The sequence below is a fragment of the Somniosus microcephalus genome, unplaced genomic scaffold (genome assembly GCF_052327205.1).
Source record: "Somniosus microcephalus isolate GS21.2 unplaced genomic scaffold, FLI_Smic_1.0 unresolved_chr6, whole genome shotgun sequence".
Lineage (NCBI taxonomy): Eukaryota > Metazoa > Chordata > Chondrichthyes > Squaliformes > Somniosidae > Somniosus > Somniosus microcephalus.
In genome coordinates, this window is record NW_028225184.1 from 10,960,032 (window position 1) to 10,983,867 (window position 23,836).

Genomic DNA, 23,836 nt, shown 5'->3' on the forward strand with positions numbered 1-23,836 from the left:
AACAGATGCGGGACTCCCTTCTCTTCTCTCCCTACCTCCCCCTTCCTTCACTTTAGGTCCCTTCCTTCACTTTCCACCCAAAATATATTAATTGTTTTAAATAAGTCAAATCTAGTGGGATCTTGCTGTGCCTCTGTTAGTGTGTGTGTTTCTGTGAGGGGGCAAACAGATGCGGGACTCCCTTCTCTTCTCTCCCTACCTCTCCCTTCCTTCACTTTTAGGTCCCTTCCTTCACTTTCCCCCCTAAAGATGTTAACTTTTAAAAATTTGTTAATTTTATTTTTTTTGTCGGTGGGCAGAAAATAAGGGTACGGGCGCCTTTAAAAACTCCGGGAACCTTCCCTTGAATCGCAGGCCCCGCCCCGCCGCTCACACGGGGGGGGCGCGCTGGCGACGTGATGACGTCAACGCGCCGCAGGGGGGGCAGCCAAGGGACGTTTTCGAAATGACGTCATCGCGCGGCTGAGGGGGGCGGTGGCCTGAAGTGGCGGTTGCGCCATGACGTCATCACGCTGCTACAGGGCGGCGGTCCCGCGGGACGGCCAACAATGGACGCGGTGACGTCGGCGGCCGTGCGTGCCTGACGCCTACCGCCCTGAAGCGGCGAGGGAAAATCCAAGATGGCGGCGGAGGGCCTGGCGCTGATCGTCCTGTGAGGTAAAAGACAAAAGAAAATGACTGCCCTCCTCGATTGGAATCGGGGTCAGAGCCGGATGTGGGGGCAGGATGCCGTGATCAGGGGCTTTCCCCGGGGGAGGGAGGCGCCAACATCCCCAGAGCCAATAATCCATCAGCAGAGCCAATAATCCATCAATAATCAATCAGCAAAGCCAATAATCCATCAGCAGAGCCAATAATCCATCAGCAGAGCCAATAATCCATCAATAATCCATCAGCAGAGCCAATAATCCATCAATAATCAATCAGCAGAGCCAATAATCCATCAATAATCCATCAGCAGAGCCAATAATCCATCAATAATCAATCAGCAAAGCCAATAATCCATCAGCAGAGCCAATAATCCATCAATAATCAATCAGCCAAGCCAATAATCCATCAATAATCCATCAGCAGAGCCAATAATCCATCAGCAGAGCCAATAATCCATCAATAATCAATCAGCAGAGCCAATAATCCATCAGCAGAGCCAATAATCCATCAGCAGAGCCAATAATCAATCAGCAGAGCCAATAATCTGTCAGCAGAGCCAATAATCCATCAATAATCAATCAGCAAAGCCAATAATCCATCCCCAGAGCCAATAATCAATCAGCAGAGCCAATAATCCATCAATAATCCATCAGCAGAGCCAATAATCCATCAGCAGAGCCAATAATCCATCAATAATCAATCAGCAAAGCCAATAATCCATCCCCAGAGCCAATAATCAATCAGCAGAGCCAATAATCCATCAATAATCCATCAGCAGAGCCAATAATCCATCAATAATCAATCAGCAAAGCCAATAATCCATCCCCAGAGCCAATAATCAATCAGCAGAGCCAATAATCCATCAATAATCCATCAGCAGAGCAATAATCCATCAGCAGAGCCAATAATCCATCAGCAGAGCCAATAATCCATCAATAATCAATCAGCAGAGCCAATAATCCATCCGCAGAGCCAATAATCATCAGCAGAGCCAATAATCCATCAGCAGAGCAATAATCCAGTCAGCAGAGCCAATAATCATCAATAATCAATCAGCAAAGCCAATAATCCATCCCCAGAGCCAATAATCAATCAGCAGAGCCAATAATCCATCAATAATCCATCAGCAGAGCCAATAATCCATCAGCAGAGCCAAATAATCCATCAGCAGAGCCAATAATCCATCAATAATCAATCAGCAAAGCCAATAATCCATCCCAGAGCCAATAATCAATCAGCAGAGCCAATAATCCATCAATAATCCATCAGCAGAGCCACCAATAATCCATCAGCAGAGCCAATAATCCATCCCCAGAGCCAATAATCCATCAGCAGAGCCAATAATCCATCAATAATCAATCAGCAAAGCCAATAATCCATCCCCAGAGCCAATAATCAATCAGCAGAGCCAATAATCCATCAATAATCAATCAGCAAAGCCAATAATCCATCCCAGAGCCAATAATCCATCAGCAGAGCCAATAATCCATCAATAATCAATCAGCAGAGCCAATAATCCATCCCCAGAGCCAATAATCAATCAGCAGAGCCAATAATCCATCCCCAGAGCCAATAATCCATCCCCATAGCCAATAATCCATCAATAATCAATCCCAGACCCAATAATCCATCAATAATCCATCAGCAGACCAATAATCCATCAGCAGAGCCAATAATCCATCCACAGAGTCAATAAGCACGGTGGCATAGTGGTTAGCACTGTTGCCTCACAGCGCCAGGGACCCGGGTTCGAATCCGGCCTCGGGCGACTGTCTGTGTGGAGTTTGCACATTCTCCCCGTTGTTTGCGTGGGTTTCCTCCGGGTGCTCCGGTTTCCTCCCACGGTCCAAAGATGTGCGGGTTAGGTTGATTGGCTATGATAAACAAAAAAATTGACCCTTAGTGTTAGGGGGATTAAATACGTGGGGTTACGCTGATAGGGTGGGTCGGTGCAGGCTCGATGGGCCGAAATGGCCTCTATCTGCACTGTGGGGTTTCTGTGATTTCTGTGAATAATCAACAGAGCCAATAATCCATCAATAATCAATCCCAGAACCAATAATCCATCAATAATAATACAGACTCAAGCAACAGCACCTCATCTTTCGATGAGGCACTTTACAGCCTTCTAAACTCAACAATTTCAGGTCATATAATATATCATATCATCTGTATCTAACCCCGTGCTGTACTGTAAGACTTTCTCTTACTGTTCGGACCTCGGGAATTACCCATTAGCTTACCAATGACAGACAAGGATGTGATCAATAAAATTGGTCTTTTAATCAGACTGTATTTCAAAATTCAGGTGTATATAGAAGCACCTTTGGGCAATAAATTCAAAGAACTCACGTCAATAAATATGCCTGCAACTTATCAATTCAGAATATATAAAAGTGCCCCTTTAACAATTCAACCGTACATCAAAGTACCTCCCCTTAACAACATCTAAGCTTATGTCTGAATCTCATACGTATTCCCTTTTGTTGCTGGGAGATCGGTCCAGGAAAAATTGTAATTCGAAACAGAGATTGGGCCGGTTTTCTCAGCCCATTGTTTGTCCAGTCCCACTCAGACCTCACCGCCCTCGGCCTCTTGCACTGTTCCACGGAAGCTCAGCATAAGCTCGAGGAACAATCTTCCGATTGGGCACTTTACAGTCTTCAGGACTTAACACCGAGTTCTGTTAGAATTTTATAAGTTTCGATGAAATCCCCTCTCAACTCCAGCGAGTACAAGCCCAATCGACCCAATCTCTCCTCGTACGCCATCCCAGGTATCAGCCTGGTGAATCTTCGCTGCACTCCCTCCATGGCAAGAACATCCTTCCTCAGATAAGGCGACCACAACTGCACACAATACTCGAGGTGTGGTCTCACCATGGCCCTGTACAACTGCAGCAAGACATCCTTGCTCCTGTACTCGAATCCTCTCGCTACGAAGGCCAACATACCATTTTGCCTTAACCGCCTGCTGCGCCTGCATGCTTACCTTCAGCGACTGGTGCACAAGGACACCCAGGTCTCGTTGCACTTCCCCTTCTCCCAATCTATTGCCATTCAGATAATAACCTGGCAGCTGTCCTTGTACATGTACAGAAGCTGACACTGAGACACCCACAGGCTGTACAGTCCCAGACGGGAGTGAATCGTTCCCTTTTGCCCGCTGTGTGTGCTGTACATGTACAGGAGCTGACACTGAGACACACACGGGCCGTACAGTACCAGACGGGAGTGAATCGTTCCCTTTTACCCGCTGTGTACTGTACATGTACAGGAGCTGACACTGAGACACACACGGGCCGTACAGTCCCAGACGGGAGTGAATCGTTCCCTTTTACCCGCTGTGTGTGCTGTACATGTACAGGAGCTGACACTGAGACACACACGGGCCGTGCAGTCCCAGACGGGAGTGAATCGTTCCCTTTTACCCGCTGTGTGTACTGTACATGTACAGGAGCTGACACTGAGACACACACGGCCGTACAGTACCAGACGGGAGTGAATCGTCCCCTTTTACCCGCTGTGTACTGTACCTGTACAGGAGCTGACACTGACACACACACGGGCCGTACAGTCCCAGACGGCAGTGAATCGTTCCCTTTTACCCGCTGTGTGTACTGTACATGTACAGGAGCTGACACTGAGACACACACGGGCCATACAGTACCAGACGGGAGTGAATCGTTCCCGTTCCCTTTTACCCGCTGTGTGTGCTGTACATGTACAGGAGCTGACACTGAGACACACACGGGCCGTACAGTCCCAGACGGGAGTGAATCGTTCCCTTTTACCCGCTGTGTGTGCTGTACATGTACAGGAGCTGACACTGAGACACACACGGGCCGTACAGTCCCAGACGGGAGTGAATCGTTCCCTTTTACCCGCTGTGTGTACTGTACATGTACAGGAGCTGACACTGAGGCACACATGGGCCGTACATTCCCAGACGGGAGTGAATCGTTCCCTTTTACCCGCTGTGTGTACTGTACATGTACAGGAGCTGACACTGAGACACACACGGGCCGTACAGTCCCAGACGGGAGTGAATCGTTCCCTTTTACCCGCTGTGTGTACTGTACATGTACAGGAGCTGACACTGAGGCACACACGGCCGTACAGTCCCAGATGGGAGGGAATCGTTCCCTTTTACCCGCTGTGTGTGCTGTACATGTACAGGAGCTGACACTGAGGCACACACGGCCGTACAGTCCCAGACAGGAGTGAATCGGTCACTTTTACCACATTATATCCCGTTGACCCCTCTCTTTCTGATAATTTTCAGCAGATCAGAGTTATATATCGGACAAATCATGGCCCATCGAGGATTCACATCTTATCACTCCATGAAACTTTGATATAGTAAGTTGTTTAATAATTTCACTCAGTAACCTCTCTCCCCCAGCGCCCTGTGTCACTGACTGTATCTCTACTGATGTTAATCCAGCTCCCTCACACTGTCACTCAGTAACCCCTCTCCCCCCAGCGCCCTCTGTTACTGACTGTATCGCTACTGATGTTAATCCAGCTCCCTCACACTGTCACTCAGTAACCCTCTCCCCCAGCGCCCTGTGTTACTGACTGTATCTCTACTGATGTTAATCCAGCTCCCTCACACTGTCGCTCAGTAACCCCTCTCCCCCAGCGCTCTGTGTTACTGACTGTATCCCTACTGATGTTAATCCAGCTCCCTCACACTCTCACTCAGTAACCCCTCTCCCCCAGCGCCCTGTGTTACTGACTGTATCTCTACTGATGTTAATCCAGCTCCCTCACACTGTCACTCAGTAACCCCTCTCCCCCAGCGCCCTGTGTTACTGACTGTATCTCTACTGATGTTAATCCAGCTCCCTCACACTGTCACTCAGTAACCCCTCTCTCCCAGCGCCCTGTGTTACTGACTGTATCTCTACTGATGTTAATCCAGCTCCCTCACACTGTCACTCAGTAACCCCTCTCCCCCAGCGCCCTGTGTTACTGACTGTATCTCTACTGATGTTAATCCAGCCTCCTCACACTGTCATTCAGTAACTCCTCTCCCCCAGCGCCCTGTGTTACTGACTGTATCTCTACTGATGTTAATCCAGCTCCCTCACACTGTCACTCAGTAACCCCTCTCCCCCAGCGCCCTGTGTTACTGACTGTATCTCTACTGATGTTAATCCAGCCTCCTCACACTGTCATTCAGTAACTCCTCTCCCCCAGCGCCCTGTGTTACTGACTGTATCTCTACTGATGTTAATCCAGCTCCCTCACACTGTCACTCAGTAACCCCTCTCCCCCAGCGCCCTGTGTTACTGACTGTATCTCTACTGATGTTAATCCAGCTCCCTCACACTGTCACTCAGTAACCCCTCTCCCCCAGCACCCTGTGTTACTGACTGTATCTCTACTGATGTTAATCCAGCTCCCTCACACTGTCGCTCAGTAACCCCTCTCCCCCAGCGCCCTGTGTTACTGACTGTATCTCTACTGATGTTAATCCAGCTCCCTCACACTGTCACTCAGTAACCCCTCTCCCCCAGCACACTGTGTCACTGACTGTATCTCTACTGATGTTAATCCAGCTCCCTCACACTGTCACTCAGTAACCCCTCTCCCCCAGCGCCCTGTGTTACTGACTGTATCTCTACTGATGTTAATCCAGCTCCCTCACACTGTCACTCAGTAACCCCTCTCCCCCAGCACACTGTGTCACTGACTGTATCTCTACTGATGTTAATCCAGCTCCCTCACACTGTCACTCAGTAACCTCTCTCCCAGCGCCCTGTGTTACTGACTGTATCTCTACTGATGTTAATCCAGCTCCCTCACACTGTCACTCAGTAACCCCTCTCCCCCAGCGTCCTGTGTTACTGACTGTATCTCTACTGATGTTAATCCAGCTCCCTCACACTGTCACTCAGTAACCCCTCTCCCCCAGCACCCTGTGTTACTGACTGTATCTCTGCTGATGTTAATGCAGCTCCCTCACACTGTCACTCGGTAACCCCTCTCCCCCAGCGCCCTGTGTTACTGACTGTATCTCTACTGATGTTAATCCAGCTCCCTCACACTGTCACTCAGTAACCCCTCTCCCCCAGCGCCCTGTGTTACTGACTGTATCTCTACTGATGTTAATCCAGCTCCCTCACACTGTCGCTCAGTAACCCCTCTCCCCCAGCGCCCTGTGTTACTGACTGTATCTCTACTGATGTTAATCCAGCTCCCTCACACTGTCACTCAGTAACCCCTCTCCCCCAGCGCTCTGTGTTACTGACTGTATCTCTACTGATGTTAATCCAGCTCCCTCACACTGTCACTCAGTAACCCCTCTCTCCCAGCGCCCTGTGTTACTGACTGTATCTCTACTGATGTTAATCCAGCTCCCTCACACTGTCACTCAGTAACCCCTCTCCCCCAGCGCCCTGTGTTACTGACTGTATCTCTACTGATGTTAATCCAGCCTCCTCACACTGTCATTCAGTAACTCCTCTCCCCCAGCGCCCTGTGTTACTGACTGTATCTCTACTGATGTTAATCCAGCTCCCTCACACTGTCACTCAGTAACCCCTCTCCCCCAGCGCCCTGTGTTACTGACTGTATCTCTACTGATGTTAATCCAGCTCCCTCACACTGTCACTCAGTAACCCCTCTCCCCCAGCGCCCTGTGTTACTGACCGTATCTCTACTGATGTTAATCCAGCTCCCTCACACTGTCACTCAGTAACCCCTCTCCCCCCAGCGCCCTGTGTCACTGACTGCATCTCTAGTGATGTTAATCCCTCGCACTGATTGTGTCTATCTTTTGCTTCACAGGGATCTTGCTATCCTCTATCGGGCCCCCGCCCCCCCCCCCCCCCCCGTGCCCCTCAGCGCCCGTGATGAGCGATGCCTCAGCCCTATTCTCTCCGCAGCGCCTACCCAGGGCCTTCGGCGCCGGGCTCGACCATCCCCAAGCCAGGCCGGCGCCAGACCGACACTTCGGGGGTCGGGGGTCAGAGGGGGCCCAGCCACGAGAGGCTGAGCGCGGGACGGCTTGGGGCGGGGGTCCGCCTGGTCAGCGCCCCTCCCCCTAAGCCTCGCCCCCTCCCCCCGGGCCCGGGCCCCCTGGACGAGAGGGGACGGAAGTTAGAGGTTAAAGGGAGGGTGGTACGCGGCCGGGATACCCGTCCTGGCGCAGTCGCCAAGCGCACGCCGCTGCGGGCGGACCATTCCCTCGGGGGCAAAGTCCCTCCCCCCTTCTCCTCCTCCTCCTCTTCCTCCTCCCCCGCCTCCCCGCCCTCCCCCGCCCTGCGCAAGCCCGTCCTGAGCGGGGGGAGCCAGTCGAGCCGCCCCGACCCCTGCGCTGGTCTGCGGGAGCCTGGGGAGCTGGAGGAGTGCCTGCGGCGGCTGAGCGCCACCCGCCTGCGCCGCTCGCCCTCCCTGGGCCGCGTGGCCAGCCGGGAGCCCCCCCCTCTGACCCTCAAGCGCAGCTCCTCGCTACGGAGGCTGCACCAGGAGCCCGAGATGCGGGGCGGAGGAGGCGGAGGAGGACCGAGGCCGGCGCAGCTGGACACCCTGCCGGGGACCTCGCGGGCCCTGGTGGGCACCGGGACCCCGGAACGCAGCGGAGCCGAGCGGGAGCACCATGCCCAGGAGCAGCAGCGCAAGCCCAAGGTAAGGGGCTGTACTGTACGAGTCGCGAGCGGTCCCTAGGCTGTTATGATCCGGAGCGCACCCAGCTATTTTCTTTTTGCTTCTGAATCGTGTTTGGGCGATGTGGAGAGCTCCCCCCGCCCATCTCAACCCCCTCTCAATCCCTAGTCCCTTCCCGCCCCTCCCCCAGTCCTTTTAGCCCCCCCCTTTGCGGGATCCTGCTGTGCGCTCAGGGTGAAAGGTCTGGGAGAGCCCGGTCCCTACGTCACTACCAGCCAAGACTAATCCCCCTTTTATCATCCCGGATTAACATACCTTGAGCCGGCGGCTGCAGACTGCTGTCGACCTGCTCTCCGAGCTCCTGCGACCCTCCCTCCCCCAACCCCGTCCAGTCTTGTTCCCAGCCAATGGCGGGGTCGCGAGCTCGCTGACACCTGGCTGTTCGGCCATGGGTCTCCTTATGGTAGCCGACAAGGTAAGAACCTGAGAGGGGTGGGGGAGGAGCAGGAGAGCTGGATTTTACTGTCTCTCTCAGTCTCTCTCTCTCTTGTGTCGCTCTCTGTCTCTCTCTCTCTGTCTCTCTCTGTCTCTCTCTCTCTGTCTCTCTCTCTCTCTGTCTCTCTCTCTCTCTTGTGTCGCTCTCTCTGTCTCTCTCTCTCTCTCTCTCTCTGTCTCTGTCTCTCCAATTCAATTCCAATTCAAATGCTTTATTGGCATGAAAGTTTACAGAGAACCATATTGCCAAAGCTTACATAGCAAAAAGGTACAGTTTTCCAACATTCTGTAGGTGTCAATCGATTTGACATTTGTTGGGTACATACAATATTACTTTTTAAACAATATTAATTTTAAACAGTCTTTGTACTTCATTTGGTACGTTCAATATTAATTTTAAACAGTCTTAATTTTAAACAGTCCTCAGGTTGTGACATGTTGTTACATATTTGGCCCCAAGGTATGGTCTGTCTCCTTCTCCTAGGACTAATCTCAATTTTGACAGGTCATCCAATTCCTTGAAATCTGGGGTTGTTTGGCTTAGCTTGTTGAATAATATGTTTCTTGATGTGTTGAATTTTTCGCATTTTAGGAGGAAATGCATCTCTGTTTCAACCTCGCCGGCCAGACATTGATCGCATATTCTATTCTCTCTAGGCTGCCAGGATTTCTTGTATCTGCCTTTTTCAATTTCCAGTTGGTGGTCGCTTAGTCTGTATCTGGTGAGGGTCTGTCTCTGTTTTGTGTCTCTGATGGTCGTGAGGTAGTCTGCCAGTTTATATTCTCTTTTTAGGGCCCGGTAACATTCTAATCTGCTTTGGCTTTCGGTTATTTTGTTCCAATGTTCCAGGTAGGTTTCTTTGCATTGTTCAATGATTTGGTTCACTCGGATTGGTGTTTGGACGGCTGTGTTGGTCTGGGGCTGGTCAGGGTCCGGCTGAGTACTTAGTTTCAGTAGCAGCTGACTCAGGGGACTCTTTTCTGGGTTTAGCTCTTGGGTCTGAAAGGCTTTGAAATGAAGGGTGTCTGGGGAGCTAGATTTGAGGTGATTTAGGAAGTTTAGTGCTCGTTTTTGGATGTTTATTATCAGTGGGTATCTGCCTAGTTCGGCTCTGCATGCATTTGTTGGCGTTTTTCTTTGGGTGCGAAGGATGCTTCGGCAGAATTCTGCATGTAGGGCTTCTATTGTGTGTTTTTCCCATTTAGTGTAGCTTTGGTGATTTAGCGGGCCCCATACTTCACTACCGTACAGTGCAATGGGCAGGATTATGCTGTCAAATATTTTGAGCCAGATTTTGATTGGGATTTGGATGTTGTAGAATTTTCTTTTTATTGCATATAGGGCTCTTCGTGCTTTTTCTTTTAGTGCATTCACTGCTATGCTGAAGCTCCCTGATGCTGTAATAGTTAGACCAAGGTAGGTGTAGCTCATAGTGTGTCCTATAGTGGTATCACTGAGGGTAAACTGGTATTTGTTTTCCTGACATCTGGGCCTTTTTTGAAAAATCATGATGTTGGTTTTCTTTAGATTTACTGTTAGAGCCCAATTTTGGCAGTATTTGTCGAGTAGGTCTAGTTGTTGCTGTAATCCCTGTTCTGTGGGAGACAGCAGAACCAGGTCGTCCGCATAGAACAGGGATTTCACTTCTCCATCCAGGAGACGGAGACCTGGTGACTCGCTTTGCTCCAGCATGTCTGCTAATTCATTTATGTATATGTTGAACAGGGTCGGGCTCAAATTGCAGCCCTACCGGACGCCTCTTCTCTGGGTGAAGAAATCGGTGCGTTTGTCTCCAATTTTGACCCCGCATTTGTTTTTCAGATACATTGATTTAATAAGGTCATAGACTTTGCCCCCTATTCCACACTGAAGAAGTTTATAATAGAGCCCTTCGTGCCATATAGAGTCAAAGGCTTTCTTGAAGTCGATGAAACAGGCGAATATTTTCCCATTTTTTGTTTGGTGTATATGTTTTTCAATGAGGGTGTGAAGGGTATAGATATGGTCGGCGGTGCGGTGTTTTGGAAGAAAGCCTCTCTCTGTCTCTCTGCCTCTCTCTGTCTCTGTCTCTCTCTCTGCCTCTCTCTCTGTCTCTCTCTCTCTCTCTGTCTCTCTCTCTCTGTCTCTCTCTCTCTCTCTGTCTCTCTCTCTCTCTGTCTCTCTCTCTGTCTCTCTCTCTGTCTCTGTCTCTCTGTGTCTCTCTGTCTCTCTGTGTCTCTGTCTCTCTCTCTGCCTCTCTCTCTGTCTCTCTCTCTCTGTCTGTCTCTCTCTCGGTCTCTCTCTCGGTCTCTCTTTCTCTCTGTCTCTCTCTCTCTCTCTCTCTCTCTCTGTCTCTCTCTCTGTCTCTGTCTCTCTGTCTCTCTCTCTGTCTCTCTCGGTCTCTCTGTCTCTCTCTCTCTGTCTCTCTGTCTCTCTCTCTCTCTGTCTCTCTCTCTGTCTCTCTCTCTGTCTCTCTCTCTCTCTCTGTGTCTCTCTCTGTCTCTCTGTGTCTCTCTGTGTCTCTGTCTCTCTCTCTGCCTCTCTCTCTGCCTCTCTCTCGGTCTTTCTCTCGGTCTCTCTGTCTTTCTCTCTGTCTCTCTGTCTCTCTCTGTCTCTCTGTGTCTCTGTCTCTCTCTCTGCCTCTCTCTCTGTCTCTCTCTGTCTGTCTGTCTCTCGGTCTCTCTCTCGGTCTCTCTCTCTGTCTCTCTCTGTCTCTCTCTCTCTCTGTCTCTCTCTCTCTGTCTCTCTCTCTGTCTCTCTCTCTCTGTCTCTCTGTCTCTCTCGCTCTCTCTCTGTCTCTCTCTCTGTCTCTCTCTCTGTCTGTCTCTCTCTCTGTCTCTCTCTCTGTCTCTCTGTCTCTCTCTCTCTCTGTCTCTCTCTCTCTGTCTCTCTCTCTCTCTCTCTGTCTCTCTCTCTGTCTCTCTGTCTCTCTCTCGGTCTCTCTGTCTTTCTCTCTGTCTCTCTCTCTGTCTCTCTCTCTCTCTCTGTCTCTCTCTCTGTCTCTCTCTGTCTGTCTCTCTGTCTCTCTCTGTCTGTCTCTCTGTCTCTCTCTCTGTCTCTCTGTCTGTCTCTCTCTCTCTCTGTCTTTCTGTCTCTCTCTCTGTCTCTCTCTCTCTCTGTCTCTCTCTGTCTCTCTCTCTGTCTCTCTCTCTCTCTCTCTGTCTCTCTCTCTGTCTCTCAAATCAAAAAATCAAATCAACCTTTATTGTCATTGTTAGCGCACGAGTGCAGTACAACGAAATGTAGGCTTGCGGCTCCCGAGAGTGTACATTTAGATTAAGACATTTAAACATTCAACATTCATTTGGCTTGTAATACATTAACATAAACATAAACATAATAAAGTACATTGGCAGATGTGCAGGCGTTAGAGTTTATTTGTGGAGTTCAGTAGGATGACAGCCCTGGGAAAGAAGCTGTTCCTAAATCTGGTCGTTCGGGTGCGAATGCATCTGTAGCGTCTCCCAGATGGCAGGAGGGCGAACAGACTGTGGCTGGGGTGGGTAGGGTCTTTGATGATGGTCCGTGACCTCCGTAAACAGCGTTTCTGGTATATGTGCTCTATGGTCGGTAGCCGGGTGCCGGTAATGCGTTGGGCAGTTTTGACTACCCGCTGCAGGGCTTTCCGGTCATAGTAGCTACAGCTGCCATACCATACTGTGATACAGTTTGTCAGGATGCTCTCTTTAGTGTCTCTCTATCTCTGTCTCTCTCCCCCTCTGTCTCTTTGTCTCCCCCCCTCTCGCTCTTTGACCTCAAACCAGCACTGCGATTAACAAATTCGTGGGCCTGTAATCAGCTTCCTCTCCGATGCTTTGTGCTGATCCCCTGTATGTGATTCACCACCCTGTGACTGGGTGTCCTGCCCACCCCAGCAGATTAACGCATGGCCGAGGCATCAGGATCCGAAGCTAGTGCACACAGACACACACACATTCAATTCAATTCAATTCAATTCAAATCGCTTTATTGGCATGACAAGGTACATCTTATGTTGCCAAAGCATCGGAAAACATTCATGGTTGAACACATAAATACAGATCTATCCGTACAGTGTATAAACAGATATATCCCTGAGTGTATAAATATACATTCATATAATTTGTATATACTCTTATATTTAGTGGTTGTCCCTCTGTTTATGGCAAGCTGTAACATAGTGTGCCGCTAAGGTTACACAATTTCTCTCTTCCCCTAGTAGGTATGGGAGTTTTTGGTTGTCATTCAAATTTCTGAATTCCGGGCATATTTTTGTGAATTTTGGGTAGAAATTCTCCCTGATGCCCTGATATTTTCTACAAGCTGTGAGGAAGTGCGTCTCTGTCTCCACCACTCCCTGACTGCAGTGAGAGCATATGCTGTCCTCTCTTGGCAGCCGGGTCTGCCTGTGTCTACCTTTTTCGATCGCCAGGCTATGTTCACACAGACACGCACACACAAGACAGAAACATCAATGTAAGATAGTCACGAATAAATCCAACAGGGAATTCAGGAGAAACTTCTTTACCCAGTGAGTGGTGAGAATGTGGCACTCGCTACCACAGGGAGTGGTTGAGGCGAATAATGCAGATGCATTTAAGGGGAAGCTCGATAAACACATGGGGGAGATGGAACAGAAGGATATGGTGATGGGGTGAGATGAAGAGGGGCGGGAGGAAGCTCGTGTGGAGCAGGAACATCAGGATGGACTGGTTGAGCTGAGTATACTGTTTCTGTGATATGAATCCCATTCACCCAACTCCCGCTGTGCTCACTGAGCTACAATGGCTTCCGGTTAACCAGCGTCTCGATTTCAAAATTCTCATCCTTCTTTTCAAATCCCTCCATGGCCCCTCGCTCCCTCCCCATCTCTGGAACCTCCTCCAGCCCCTACAACCCTCCCTATCTCTGTAACCTCCTCCAGCCCCTACACCCCTCCCTATCTCTGGAACCTCCTCCAGCCCCTACAACCCTCCCTATCGCTGTAACCTCCTCCAGCCCCTACAACCCTCCCTATCTCTGTAACCTCCTCCAGCCCCTACACCCCTCCCTATCTCTGTAACCTCCTCCAGCCCCTACACCCCTCCCTATCTCTGTAACCTCCTCCAGCCCCTACACCCCTCCCTATCTCTGTAACCTCCTCCAGCCCTGCAACCCTCCCTATCGCTGTAACCTCCTCCAGCCCCGACACACCTCCCTATCTCTGTAACCTCCTCCAGCCCCTACACCCCTCCCTATCACTGTAACCTCCTCCAGCCCTACAACCCTCCCTATCTCTGTAACCTCCTCCAGCCCCTACACCCCAACCTATCTCTGTAACCTCCCCACAACCCCTACACCCCTCCCTATCTCTGTAACCTCCTCCAGCCCCTACACCCCTCCCTATCTGTGTAACCTCCTCCAGCCCCTACAACCCCCCCTATCTCTGTAACCTCCTCCAGCCCCTACAACCCTCCCTATCTCTGTAACCTCCTCCAGCCCTACAACCCTCCCTATCTCTGTAACCTCCTCCAGCCCCTACAACCCTCCCTATCTCTGTAACCTCCTCCAGCCCCTACACCCCTCCCTATCTCTGCAACCTCCTCCAGCCCCTACAACCCTCCCTATCTCTGTAACCTCCTCCAGCCCCGACACCCCTCCCTATCTCTGTAACCTCCTCCAGCCCTACAACCCTCCCTATCGCTGTAACCTCCTCCAGCCCCAACACCCCTCCCTATCTCTGTAACCTCCTCCAGCCCCAACACCCCTCCCTATCTCTGTAACCTCCTCCAGCCCCTACAACCCTCCCTATCTCTGTAACCTCCCCCAGCCCCTACACTCCTCCATATCTCTGTAACCTCCTCCAGCCCCTACAACCCTCCCTATCTCTGTAACCTCCTCCAGCCCTGACAACCTTCCCTATCTCTGTAAACTCCTCCAACCCCTACACCCCTCACTATCTCTGTAACCTCCTCCAGCCCCTACACCCCTCCCTATCTCTGTAACCTCCTCCAGTCCCTACACCCCTCCCTATCTCTGTAACCTCCTCCAGCCCTACAACCATCCCTATCGCTGTAACCTCCTCCAACCCCGACACCCCTCCCTATCTCTGTAACCTCCTCCAGTCCCTACACCCCTCCCTATCTCTGTAACCTCCTCCAGCCCTACAACCCTCCCTATCGCTGTAACCTCCTCCAGCCCCGACACCCCTCCCTATCTCTGTAACCTCCTCCAGCCCCTACAACCTTCCCTATCTCTGTAAACCCCTCCAGCCCCTACATCCCTCCCTATCTCTGTAACCTCCTCCAGCCCCTACAACCCTCCCTATCTCTGTAACCTCCCCACAACCCCTACACGCCTCCCTATCTCTGTAACCTCCTCCAGCCCCTACACCCCTCCCTATCTCTGTAACCTCCTCCAGCCCCTACAACCCTCCCTATCTCTGTAACCTCCTCCAGCCCCTACACCCCTCCCTATCTCTGTAACCTCCTCCAGCCCCTACACCCCTCGCTATCTCTGTAACCTCCTCCAGCCCCTACAACCCTCCCTATCTCTGTAACCTCCTCCAGCCCCCTACACCCCTCCCTCTCTCTGTAACCTCCTCCAGCCCCTTCAACCCTCCCTATCTCTGTAACCTCCTCCAGCCCCTACAACCCTCCCTATCTCTGTAAACTCCTCCAGCCCCTACAACCCTCCCTATCTCTGTAACCTCCTCCAGCCCCTACACCCCTCCCTATCTCTGTAACCTCCTCCAGCCCCTACACCCCTCGCTATCTCTGTAACCTCCTCCAGCCCCTACAACCCTCCCTATCTCTGTAACCTCCTCCAGCCCCCTACACCCCTCCCTCTCTCTGTAACCTCCTCCAGCCCCTTCACCCCTCCCTATCTCTGTAACCTCCTCCAGCCCCTACAACCCTCCCTATCTCTGTAAACTCCTCCAGCCCCTACAACCCTCCCTATCTCTGTAACCTCCTCCAGCCCCTACACCCCTCCCTATCTCTGTAACCTCCTCCAGCCCCTACACCCCTCCCTATCTCTGTAACCTCCTCCAGCCCCTATACCCCTCCCTATCTCTGTAACCTCCTCCAGCCCATACACCCCTCCCTATCTCTGTAACCTCCTCCAGCCCCTACACCCCTCCCTATCTCTGTAACCTCCTCCAGCCCCTACACCCCTCCCTATCTCTGTAACCTCCTCCAGCCCCTACAACCCTCCCTATCTCTGTAACCTCCTCCAGCCCCTACACCCCTCCCTATCTCTGTAACCTCCTCCAGCCCCTACACCCCTCCCTATCTCTGTAACCTCCTCCAGCCCTACAACCCTCCCTATCGCTGTAACCTCCTCCAGCCCCGACACACCTCCCTATCTCTGTAACCTCCTCCAGTCCCTACACCCCTCCCTATCTCTGTAACCTCCTCCAGCCCTACAACCAGGGAAAGGGTAGGGCCCATTAGGGACCAAAGTGGCAATCTGTGTGTAGAGCCAGATGATGTAGGCGGGGTTTTAAATGAATTTTTTGCATCTGTGTTCACTATGGAGAGAGACGATGCATACATAGAAATGGGGCAAGGGGACTGTGACAGACTTGAACATATTAGCATCGAGAGGGAGGAGGTGCTAGCGGTTTTAGCAGGCCAAAAAGTGGATAAATCCCCAGGCCCGGACGAGATGTATCCCAGGCTGCTGTGGGAGGCAAAGGAGGAGATTGCAGGGGCTCTGACACAAATTTTCAGAACCTCTCTGGCCACAGGGGATGTACCAGAGGACTGGAGAACAGCTAATGTAGTACCATTATACAAGAAGGGTAGCAGGGATAAACCAGGGAATTACAGGCCAGTGAGCCTAACATCTGTGGTGGGGAAATTATTGGAAAAAATTCTGAGGGACAAAATTATTCTCCACTTGGAGAGGCAAGGATTAATCGGGGATAGTCAGCATGGCTTTGTCAAGGGTAAATCATGTCTGACAAATCTGATTGAATTTTTCGAGGGGGTGACTAGGGGGGTGGATGAGGGAAATGCTGTGGATGTGGTTTACATGGACTTCAGTAAAGCTTTTGACAAAGTCCCGCATAGGAGACTGGTCAAGAAGGTAAGAGCCCATGGGATCCAGGGTGCCTTGGCGCGTTGGATCCTAAACTGGCTGAGTGGCAGGAGGCAGAGGGTGATGGTCGAAGGATGCTTTTGTGACTGGAAGCCTGTGTCCAGTGGGGTACCTCAGGGATCGGTGCTGGGTCCCTTGTTGTTTGTGATCTACATAAATGATTTGGATGAGAATGTAAAAGGTATGATCAGTAAGTTCGCAGATGACACGAAAATTGGTGGGGTGGTAAATTGCGAGGAGGAAAGCCTCAGGCTACAGGACGATATAAACGGGTTGGTCAGATGGGCGGAAAAGTGGCAAATGGAATTTAACCCTGAAAAGTGCGAGGTGATGCACTTTGGACGGACAAATAAGGCAAGGGAATACACAATGAGTGGTAGGACCCTAGGAAGCACAGAGGGTCAGAGGGACCTTGGTGTACATGTACATAGATCCCTGAAGGCAGCGGAACAGGTAGATAAGGTGGTTAAAAAGGCATATGGGATACTTGCCTTCATTAGCCGAGGCATAGAATATAAGAGCAGGGAGGTTATGATGGAGCTGTACAAAACGCTGGTGAGGCCACAGCTGGAGTACTGTGTGCAGTTCTGGTCGCCTCACTATAGGAAGGATGTGATTGCTTTGGAGAGGGTGCAGAGAAGATTCATCAGGATGTTACCTGGGATGGAGCGCCTCAGCTATGAAGAAAGACTAAACAGGCTGGGGTTGTTTTCCTTGGAGCAGAGAAGGCTGAGGGGGGACCTGATTGAGGTGTACAAAATGATGAGGGGCATAGATAGGGTAGATAAAGAGGAACTTTTCCCCTTAGTAGGGGGGTCAATAACAAGGGGGCATAGATTCAGGGTAAGGGGCAGGAGATTTAGAGGGGATTTGAGGAGGAACTTTTTCACCCAGAGGGTGGTTGGAATGTGGAACTCACTGCCTGAAAGGGTGGTGGAGGCAGGAACCCTCACAACATTCAAGAAGCATTTGGATGAGCACTTGAAATGCCATTGCATACAAGGCTACGGACCAAATGCTGGAAAATGGGATTAGACAGGACAGGGATGGATGGGCGGCGCGGACACGATGGGCCGAAGGGCCTCTTTCTGTGCTCTATGACTCTATGACTCTATAACCCTCCCTATCGCTGTAACCTCCTCCAGCCCCAACACCCCTCCCTATCTCTGTAACCTCCTCCAGCCCCTACAACCCTCCCTATCTCTGTAACCTCCCCCAGCCCCTACACTCCTCCATATCTCTGTAACCTCCTCCAGCCCCTACAGCCCTCCCTATCTCTGTAACCTCCTCCAGCCCTGACAACCTTCCCTATCTCTGTAAACTCCTCCAACCCCGACACCCCTCACTATCTCTGTAACCTCCTCCAGCCCCTACACCCCTCCCTATCTCTGTAAACTCCTCCAGCCCCTACACCCCTCACTATCTCTGTAACCTCCTCCAGCCCCTACACCCCTCCCTATCTCTGTAACCTCTTCCAGCCCCTACACCCCTCCCTATCTCTGTAAACTCCTCCAGCCCCTACACCCCTCCCTATCTCTGTAAACTCCTCCAGCCCCTACACCCCTCACTATCTCTGTAACCTCCTCCAGCCCCTACACCCCTCCCTGTCTCTGTAACCTCCTCCAACCCCGACACCCCTCCCTATCACTGTAACCTCCTCCAGTCCCTACACCCCTCCCTATCTCTGTAACCTCCTCCAGCCCTACAACCCTCCCTATCGCTGTAACCTCCTCCAGCCCCGACACCCCTCCCTATCTCTGTAACCTCCTCCAGCCCCTACAACCCTCCCTATCTCTGTAACCTCCTCCAGCCCCTACAACCTTCCCTATCTCTGTAAACCCCTCCAGCCCCAACACCCCTCCCTATCTCTGTAACCTCCTCCAGCCCCTACAACCCTCCCTATCTCTGTAACCTCCCCCAGCCCCTACACTCCTCCATATCTCTGTAACCTCCTCCAGCCCCTACAGCCCTCCCTATCTCTGTAACCTTCTCCAGCCCTGACAACCTTCCCTATCTCTGTAAACTCCTCCAGCCCCTACACCCCTCACTATCTCTGTAACCTCCTCCAGCCCCTACACCCCTCCCTATCTCTGTAACCTCTTCCAGCCCTACAACCATCCCTATCGCTGTAACCTCCTCCAACCCCGACACCGCTCCCTATCTCTGTAACCTCCTCCAGTCCCTACACCCCTCCCTATCTCTGTAACCTCCTCCAGACCTACAACCCTCCCTATCGCTGTAACCTCCTCCAGCCCCGACACCCCTCCCTATCTCTGTAACCTCCTCCAGCCCCTACAACCCTCCCTATCTCTGTAACCTCCTCCAGTCCCTACACCCCTCCCTATCTCTGTAACCTCCTCCAGCCCTACAACCATCCCTATCGCTGTAACCTCCTCCAACCCCGACACCCCTCCCTATCTCTGTAACCTCCTCCAGCCCTACAACCCTCCCTATCGCTGTAACCTCCTCCAGCCCCGACACCCCTCCCTATCTCTGTAACCTCCTCCAGCCCCTACAACCCTCCCTATCTCTGTAACCTCCTCCAGCCCCTACAACCTTCCCTATCTCTGTAAACCCCTCCAGCCCCTACATCCCTCCCTATCTCTGTAACCTCCTCCAGCCCCTACAACCCTCCCTATCTCTGTAACCTCCCCACAACCCCTACACCCCTCCCTATCTCTGTAACCTCCTCCAGCCCCTACACCCCTCCCTATCTCTGTAACCTCCTCCAGCCCCTACAACCCTCCCTATCTCTGTAACCTCCTCCAGCCCCTACACCCCTCCCTATCTCTGTAACCTCCTCCAGCCCCTACACCCCTCGCTATCTCTGTAACCTCCTCCAGCCCCTACAACCCTCCCTATCTCTGTAACCTCCTCCAGCCCCCTACACCCCTCCCTCTCTCTGTAACCTCCTCCAGCCCCTTCACCCCTCCCTATCTCTGTAACCTCCTCCAGCCCCGACAACCCTCCCTATCTATGTAAACTCCTCCAGCCCCTACAACCCTCCCTATCTCTGTAACCTCCTCCAGCCCCTACACCCCTCCCTATCTCTGTAACCTCCTCCAGCCCCTACACCCCTCCCTATCTCTGTAACCTCCTCCAGCCCCTACACCCCTCCCTATCTCTGTAACCTCCTCCAGCCCCTACACCCCTCCCTATCTCTGTAACCTCCTCCAGCCCCTTCAGCCCTCCCTATCTCTGTAACCTCCTCCAGCCCCTACACCCCTCCCTATCTCTGTAACCACCTCCAGCCCCTACACCCCTCCCTATCTCTGTAACCTCCTCCAGCCCCTACAGCCCTCCCTATCTCTGTAACCTCCTCCAGCCCCTACAACCCTCCCTATCTCTGTAACCTCCTGCAGCCCCTACAACCCTCCCAATCTCTGTAACCTCCTCCAGCCCCTACAACCCTCCCTATCTCTGTAACCTCCTCCAGCCCCTACAACCCTCCCTATCTCTGTAAACTCCTCCAGCCCCTACACCCCTCCATATCTCTGTAACCTCCTCCAGCCCCTACAACCCTCCCTATCTCTGTAAACTCCTCCAGCCACTACACCCCTCCCTATCTCTGTAACCTCCTCCAGCCCCTACAACCCTCCCTATCTCTGTAAACTCCTCCAGCCCTACAACCCTCCCTATCTCTGTAACCTCCTCCAGCCCCTACACCCCTCCCTATCTCTGTAACCTCCTCCAGCCCCTACACCCCTCCCTATCTCTAACCTCCTCCAGCCCCTACACCCCTCCCTATCTCTGTAACCTCCTCCAGCCTCTACACCCCTCCCTATCTCTGTAACCTCCTCCAGCCCCTACACCCCTCCGAGATCTCTGCGCTCCTCCAATTCTGCCCTCTTGAGCATCCCCCGATTTCCATCGCTCCACCATTGGCGGCCGTGCCTTCAGCTGCCTGGGGCCCCGAGCTCTGGAATTCCCTCCCTAAACCTCTCCGCCTCTCTCTCCTCCTTTAAGACGCTCCTTAAAACCTCCCTCTTTGACCCAGCTTTTGGTCACCTGTCCTAATATCTCCTGATGTGGCTCCGTGTCAAATTCTGTCTGATAACCGCTCCTGTGAAGCACCATGGGACATTTTACTACGTTAGAGGCGCTATATAAATGCACGCTCTAGTTGTTTCACCCTTTCATTTCAGAAGCAAGAAAACCTCGCCATCGGAACTGGCCAAATTGGACTCCGGAATCTGGGAAATACGGTGAGCTATTCGGGAGGTGGGGCGGCGGGGGGTGGGAATCTGGGATCTTGCTGTGTATGTGTAGCCTGGGGCTCAGTCCCACACCGGGGACAGCGAGAAGCCAGTGAGATGTCACTGAGTTGTGTCAAACCGCTACTGGGGGAGCGCCGCACTGTCGGAGCGGCAGTACTGAGGGAGCGCCGCACTGTCAGAGGGGCAGTACTGAGGGAGGGCTGCACTGTCGGAGGGGCAGTACTGAGGGAGCGCCGCACTGTCAGAGGGGCAGTACTGAGGGAGGGCTGCACTGTCGGAGGGGCAGTACTGAGGGAGCGCCGCACTGTCAGAGGGGCAGTACTGAGGGATCGCCGCACTGTCGGAGGGGCAGTACTGAGGGCGTGCCGCACTGTCGGAGGGGCAGTACTGAGGGAGCGCCGCACTGTCGGAGGGGCAGTACTGAGGGAGCGCCGCACTGTCGGAGGGGCAATACTGAGGGAGCGCCGCACTGTCGGAGGGGCGGTACTGAGGGAGCTCCGCACTGTCGGAGGGGCAGTACTGAGGGAGCGCCGCACTGTCGGAGGGGCAGTACTGAGGGAGTGCCGCACTGTCGGAGGGGCAGTACTGAGGGAGAGCCGCACTGTTGGAGGGGCAGTACTGAGGGAGTGTCGGAGGGGCAGTACTGAGGGAACGCCGCACTGTCGGAGGGGCAGTACTGAGGGAGCGCCGCACTGTCGGAGGGGCAGTACTGAGGGAGCGCCGCACTGGCGGAGGGGCGGTACTGAGGGAGCGCCGCACTGTCGGAGGGGCAGTACTGAGGGAGCGCCGCACTGTCGGAGGGGCAGTACTGAGGGAGCGCCGCACTGTCAGAGGGGCAGTACTGAGGGAGCGCCGCACTGTCGGAGGGGCAGTACTGAGGGAGCGCCGCACTGTGGGAGGGTCAGTACTGAGGGAGCGCCGCACTGTCGGAGGGGCAGTACTGAGGGAGCGCCGCACTGTCGGAGGGGCAGTACTGAGGGAGCGCTGCACTGTCGGAGGGGCAGTACTGAGGGAGCGCCGCACTGTCGGAGGGGCAGTACTGAGGGAGCGCTGCACTGTCGGAGGGGCAGTACTCAGGGAGCGCTGCACTGTCGGAGGGGCAGTACTGAGGGAGTACCGCACTGTCAGAGGGGCAGTACTGAGGGAGTACCGCACTGTCAGAGGGGCAGTACTGAGGGAGCGCCGCACTGTCGGTGGGGCAGTACTGAGGGAGCGCCGCACTGTCGGAGGGGCAGTACTGAGGGAGTGCTGCACTGTCGGAGGGACAGTACTGAGGGAGAGCCGCACTGTCGGAGGGGCAGTACTGAGGGAGTACCGCACTGTCAGAGGGGCAGTACTGAGGGAGCGCCGCACTGTCGGAGGGGCAGTACTGAGGGAGTACCGCACTGTCGGAGGGGCAGTACTGAGGGAGCGCCGCACTGTCGGAGGGGCAGTACTGAGGGAGCGCCGCACTGTCAGAGGGGCAGTACTGAGGGAGCGCCGCACTGTCTGAGGTGCCGTCTTTCGGATGAGATGTTAAACCGAGGCCCCGTCTGCTCTCTCAGGTGGACGTAAAAGATCCCACGGCCACTATTAGAAGAAGAGCAGGGGGGAGTTCTCTCCGGTGTCCTGGGGCCAATATTTGTACCTCAGTCAACCTCACTGAAACAGGTTATCTGGATGTTGCTGTTTGTGGGAGCTTGCTGTGCGCAAATTGGCTGCTGCGTTTCCTACATTACAACCGTGACCACACTTCAAAAAGTACTTCATTGGCTGTAAAGCGCTGTAGGACGTCCTGAGGTGGTGAAAGATGCGCTGGAGAAATGGGAGTCTGTCTTTTCTTAACAGCCTGATCTGGTCTGGGGACGTGCCAAAATCCCACTGACGAGTCAAGCAACAGCCTAACATAGTCAGACTCCCCCACTGTCAACATCCTGGGGGTTACCATTGACCAGAAACTGAACTGGACCAGCCATATAAATACTGTGGCTACAAGAGCAGGCCAGAGGCTGGGTATTCTGCGGCGAGTGTCTCACCTCCTGACTCCCCAAAGCCTTTCCACCATCTACAAGGCACAAGTCAGGAGTGTGATGGAATACTCTCCACTAGCCTGGATGAGTGCAGCACCAACAACGCTCAAGAAGCTCGACACCATTCAGGACAAAGCAGCCCGCTTGATCGGCACCCCATCCACCACCTTCAACATTCACTCCCTCCTCCCCCGGCGCACCGTGGCTGCAGTGTGGACCATCTACAAGATGCACTGCAGCAACTCGCCAAGGCTTCTTCAACAGCACTGTGGTAAACCACTGTTATACCTGTCTGTATGTGTATGTGTATTCTACTAGGTACAGGTCTGGACATGCCTCAGCTGACTCCTCCCACTATTCCAGGTATATAAGTGACTACCTCCCAGTCCCTTAGTATTCTGGATGGGTCGACCACTCGAGACTAGACCTTCATTCTTTAGTTAATAAAAGCCTGGTTGTTACTCGCTTAACCTCAGTCTTTTGAGTAATTGATGGCACATCAATTTTATTAACTAAATTTTTTATAATGGAGAAGATCCTCACACCAGCATGCCTGGACCTGGACAGTCGGGAAGCGGACACTTAGAGTCATAGAGTTTTACAGCACAGAAAGAGGCCCTTCGGCCCATCGTGGCTGCGCCGCCCACCCATCCCTGTCCAGTCTAATCCCATTTTCCAGCATTTGGTCCATAGCCTTGTATGCAATGGCATTTCAAGTGCTCATCCAAATGCTTCTTGAATGTTGTGAGGGTTCCTGCCTCTACCACCCTTTCAGGCAGTGAATTCCAGATTCCAACCACCCTCTGG

The 23,836-nt window shown here is 52.7% G+C and overlaps 1 protein-coding gene across 1 annotated transcript in view; it reads left to right on the plus strand.

The window, feature by feature from the left end:
- Positions 1 to 573: 573 nt before the first annotated feature.
- The window catches only part of LOC147087057 (ubiquitin carboxyl-terminal hydrolase 21-like), a 59,659-nt gene continuing 36,396 nt past the window's right edge, over positions 574 to 23,836 (plus strand). Inside the window, exons 1-4 of the mRNA XM_085978026.1 lie at positions 574 to 657; positions 4,936 to 5,012; positions 7,449 to 8,288; positions 20,949 to 21,008. Of these exons, the coding sequence (XP_085834152.1) occupies positions 7,521 to 8,288; positions 20,949 to 21,008 (828 nt within the window). The 5' untranslated portion in view covers positions 574 to 657; positions 4,936 to 5,012; positions 7,449 to 7,520. The remainder of the gene's footprint in view (positions 658 to 4,935; positions 5,013 to 7,448; positions 8,289 to 20,948; positions 21,009 to 23,836) is intronic.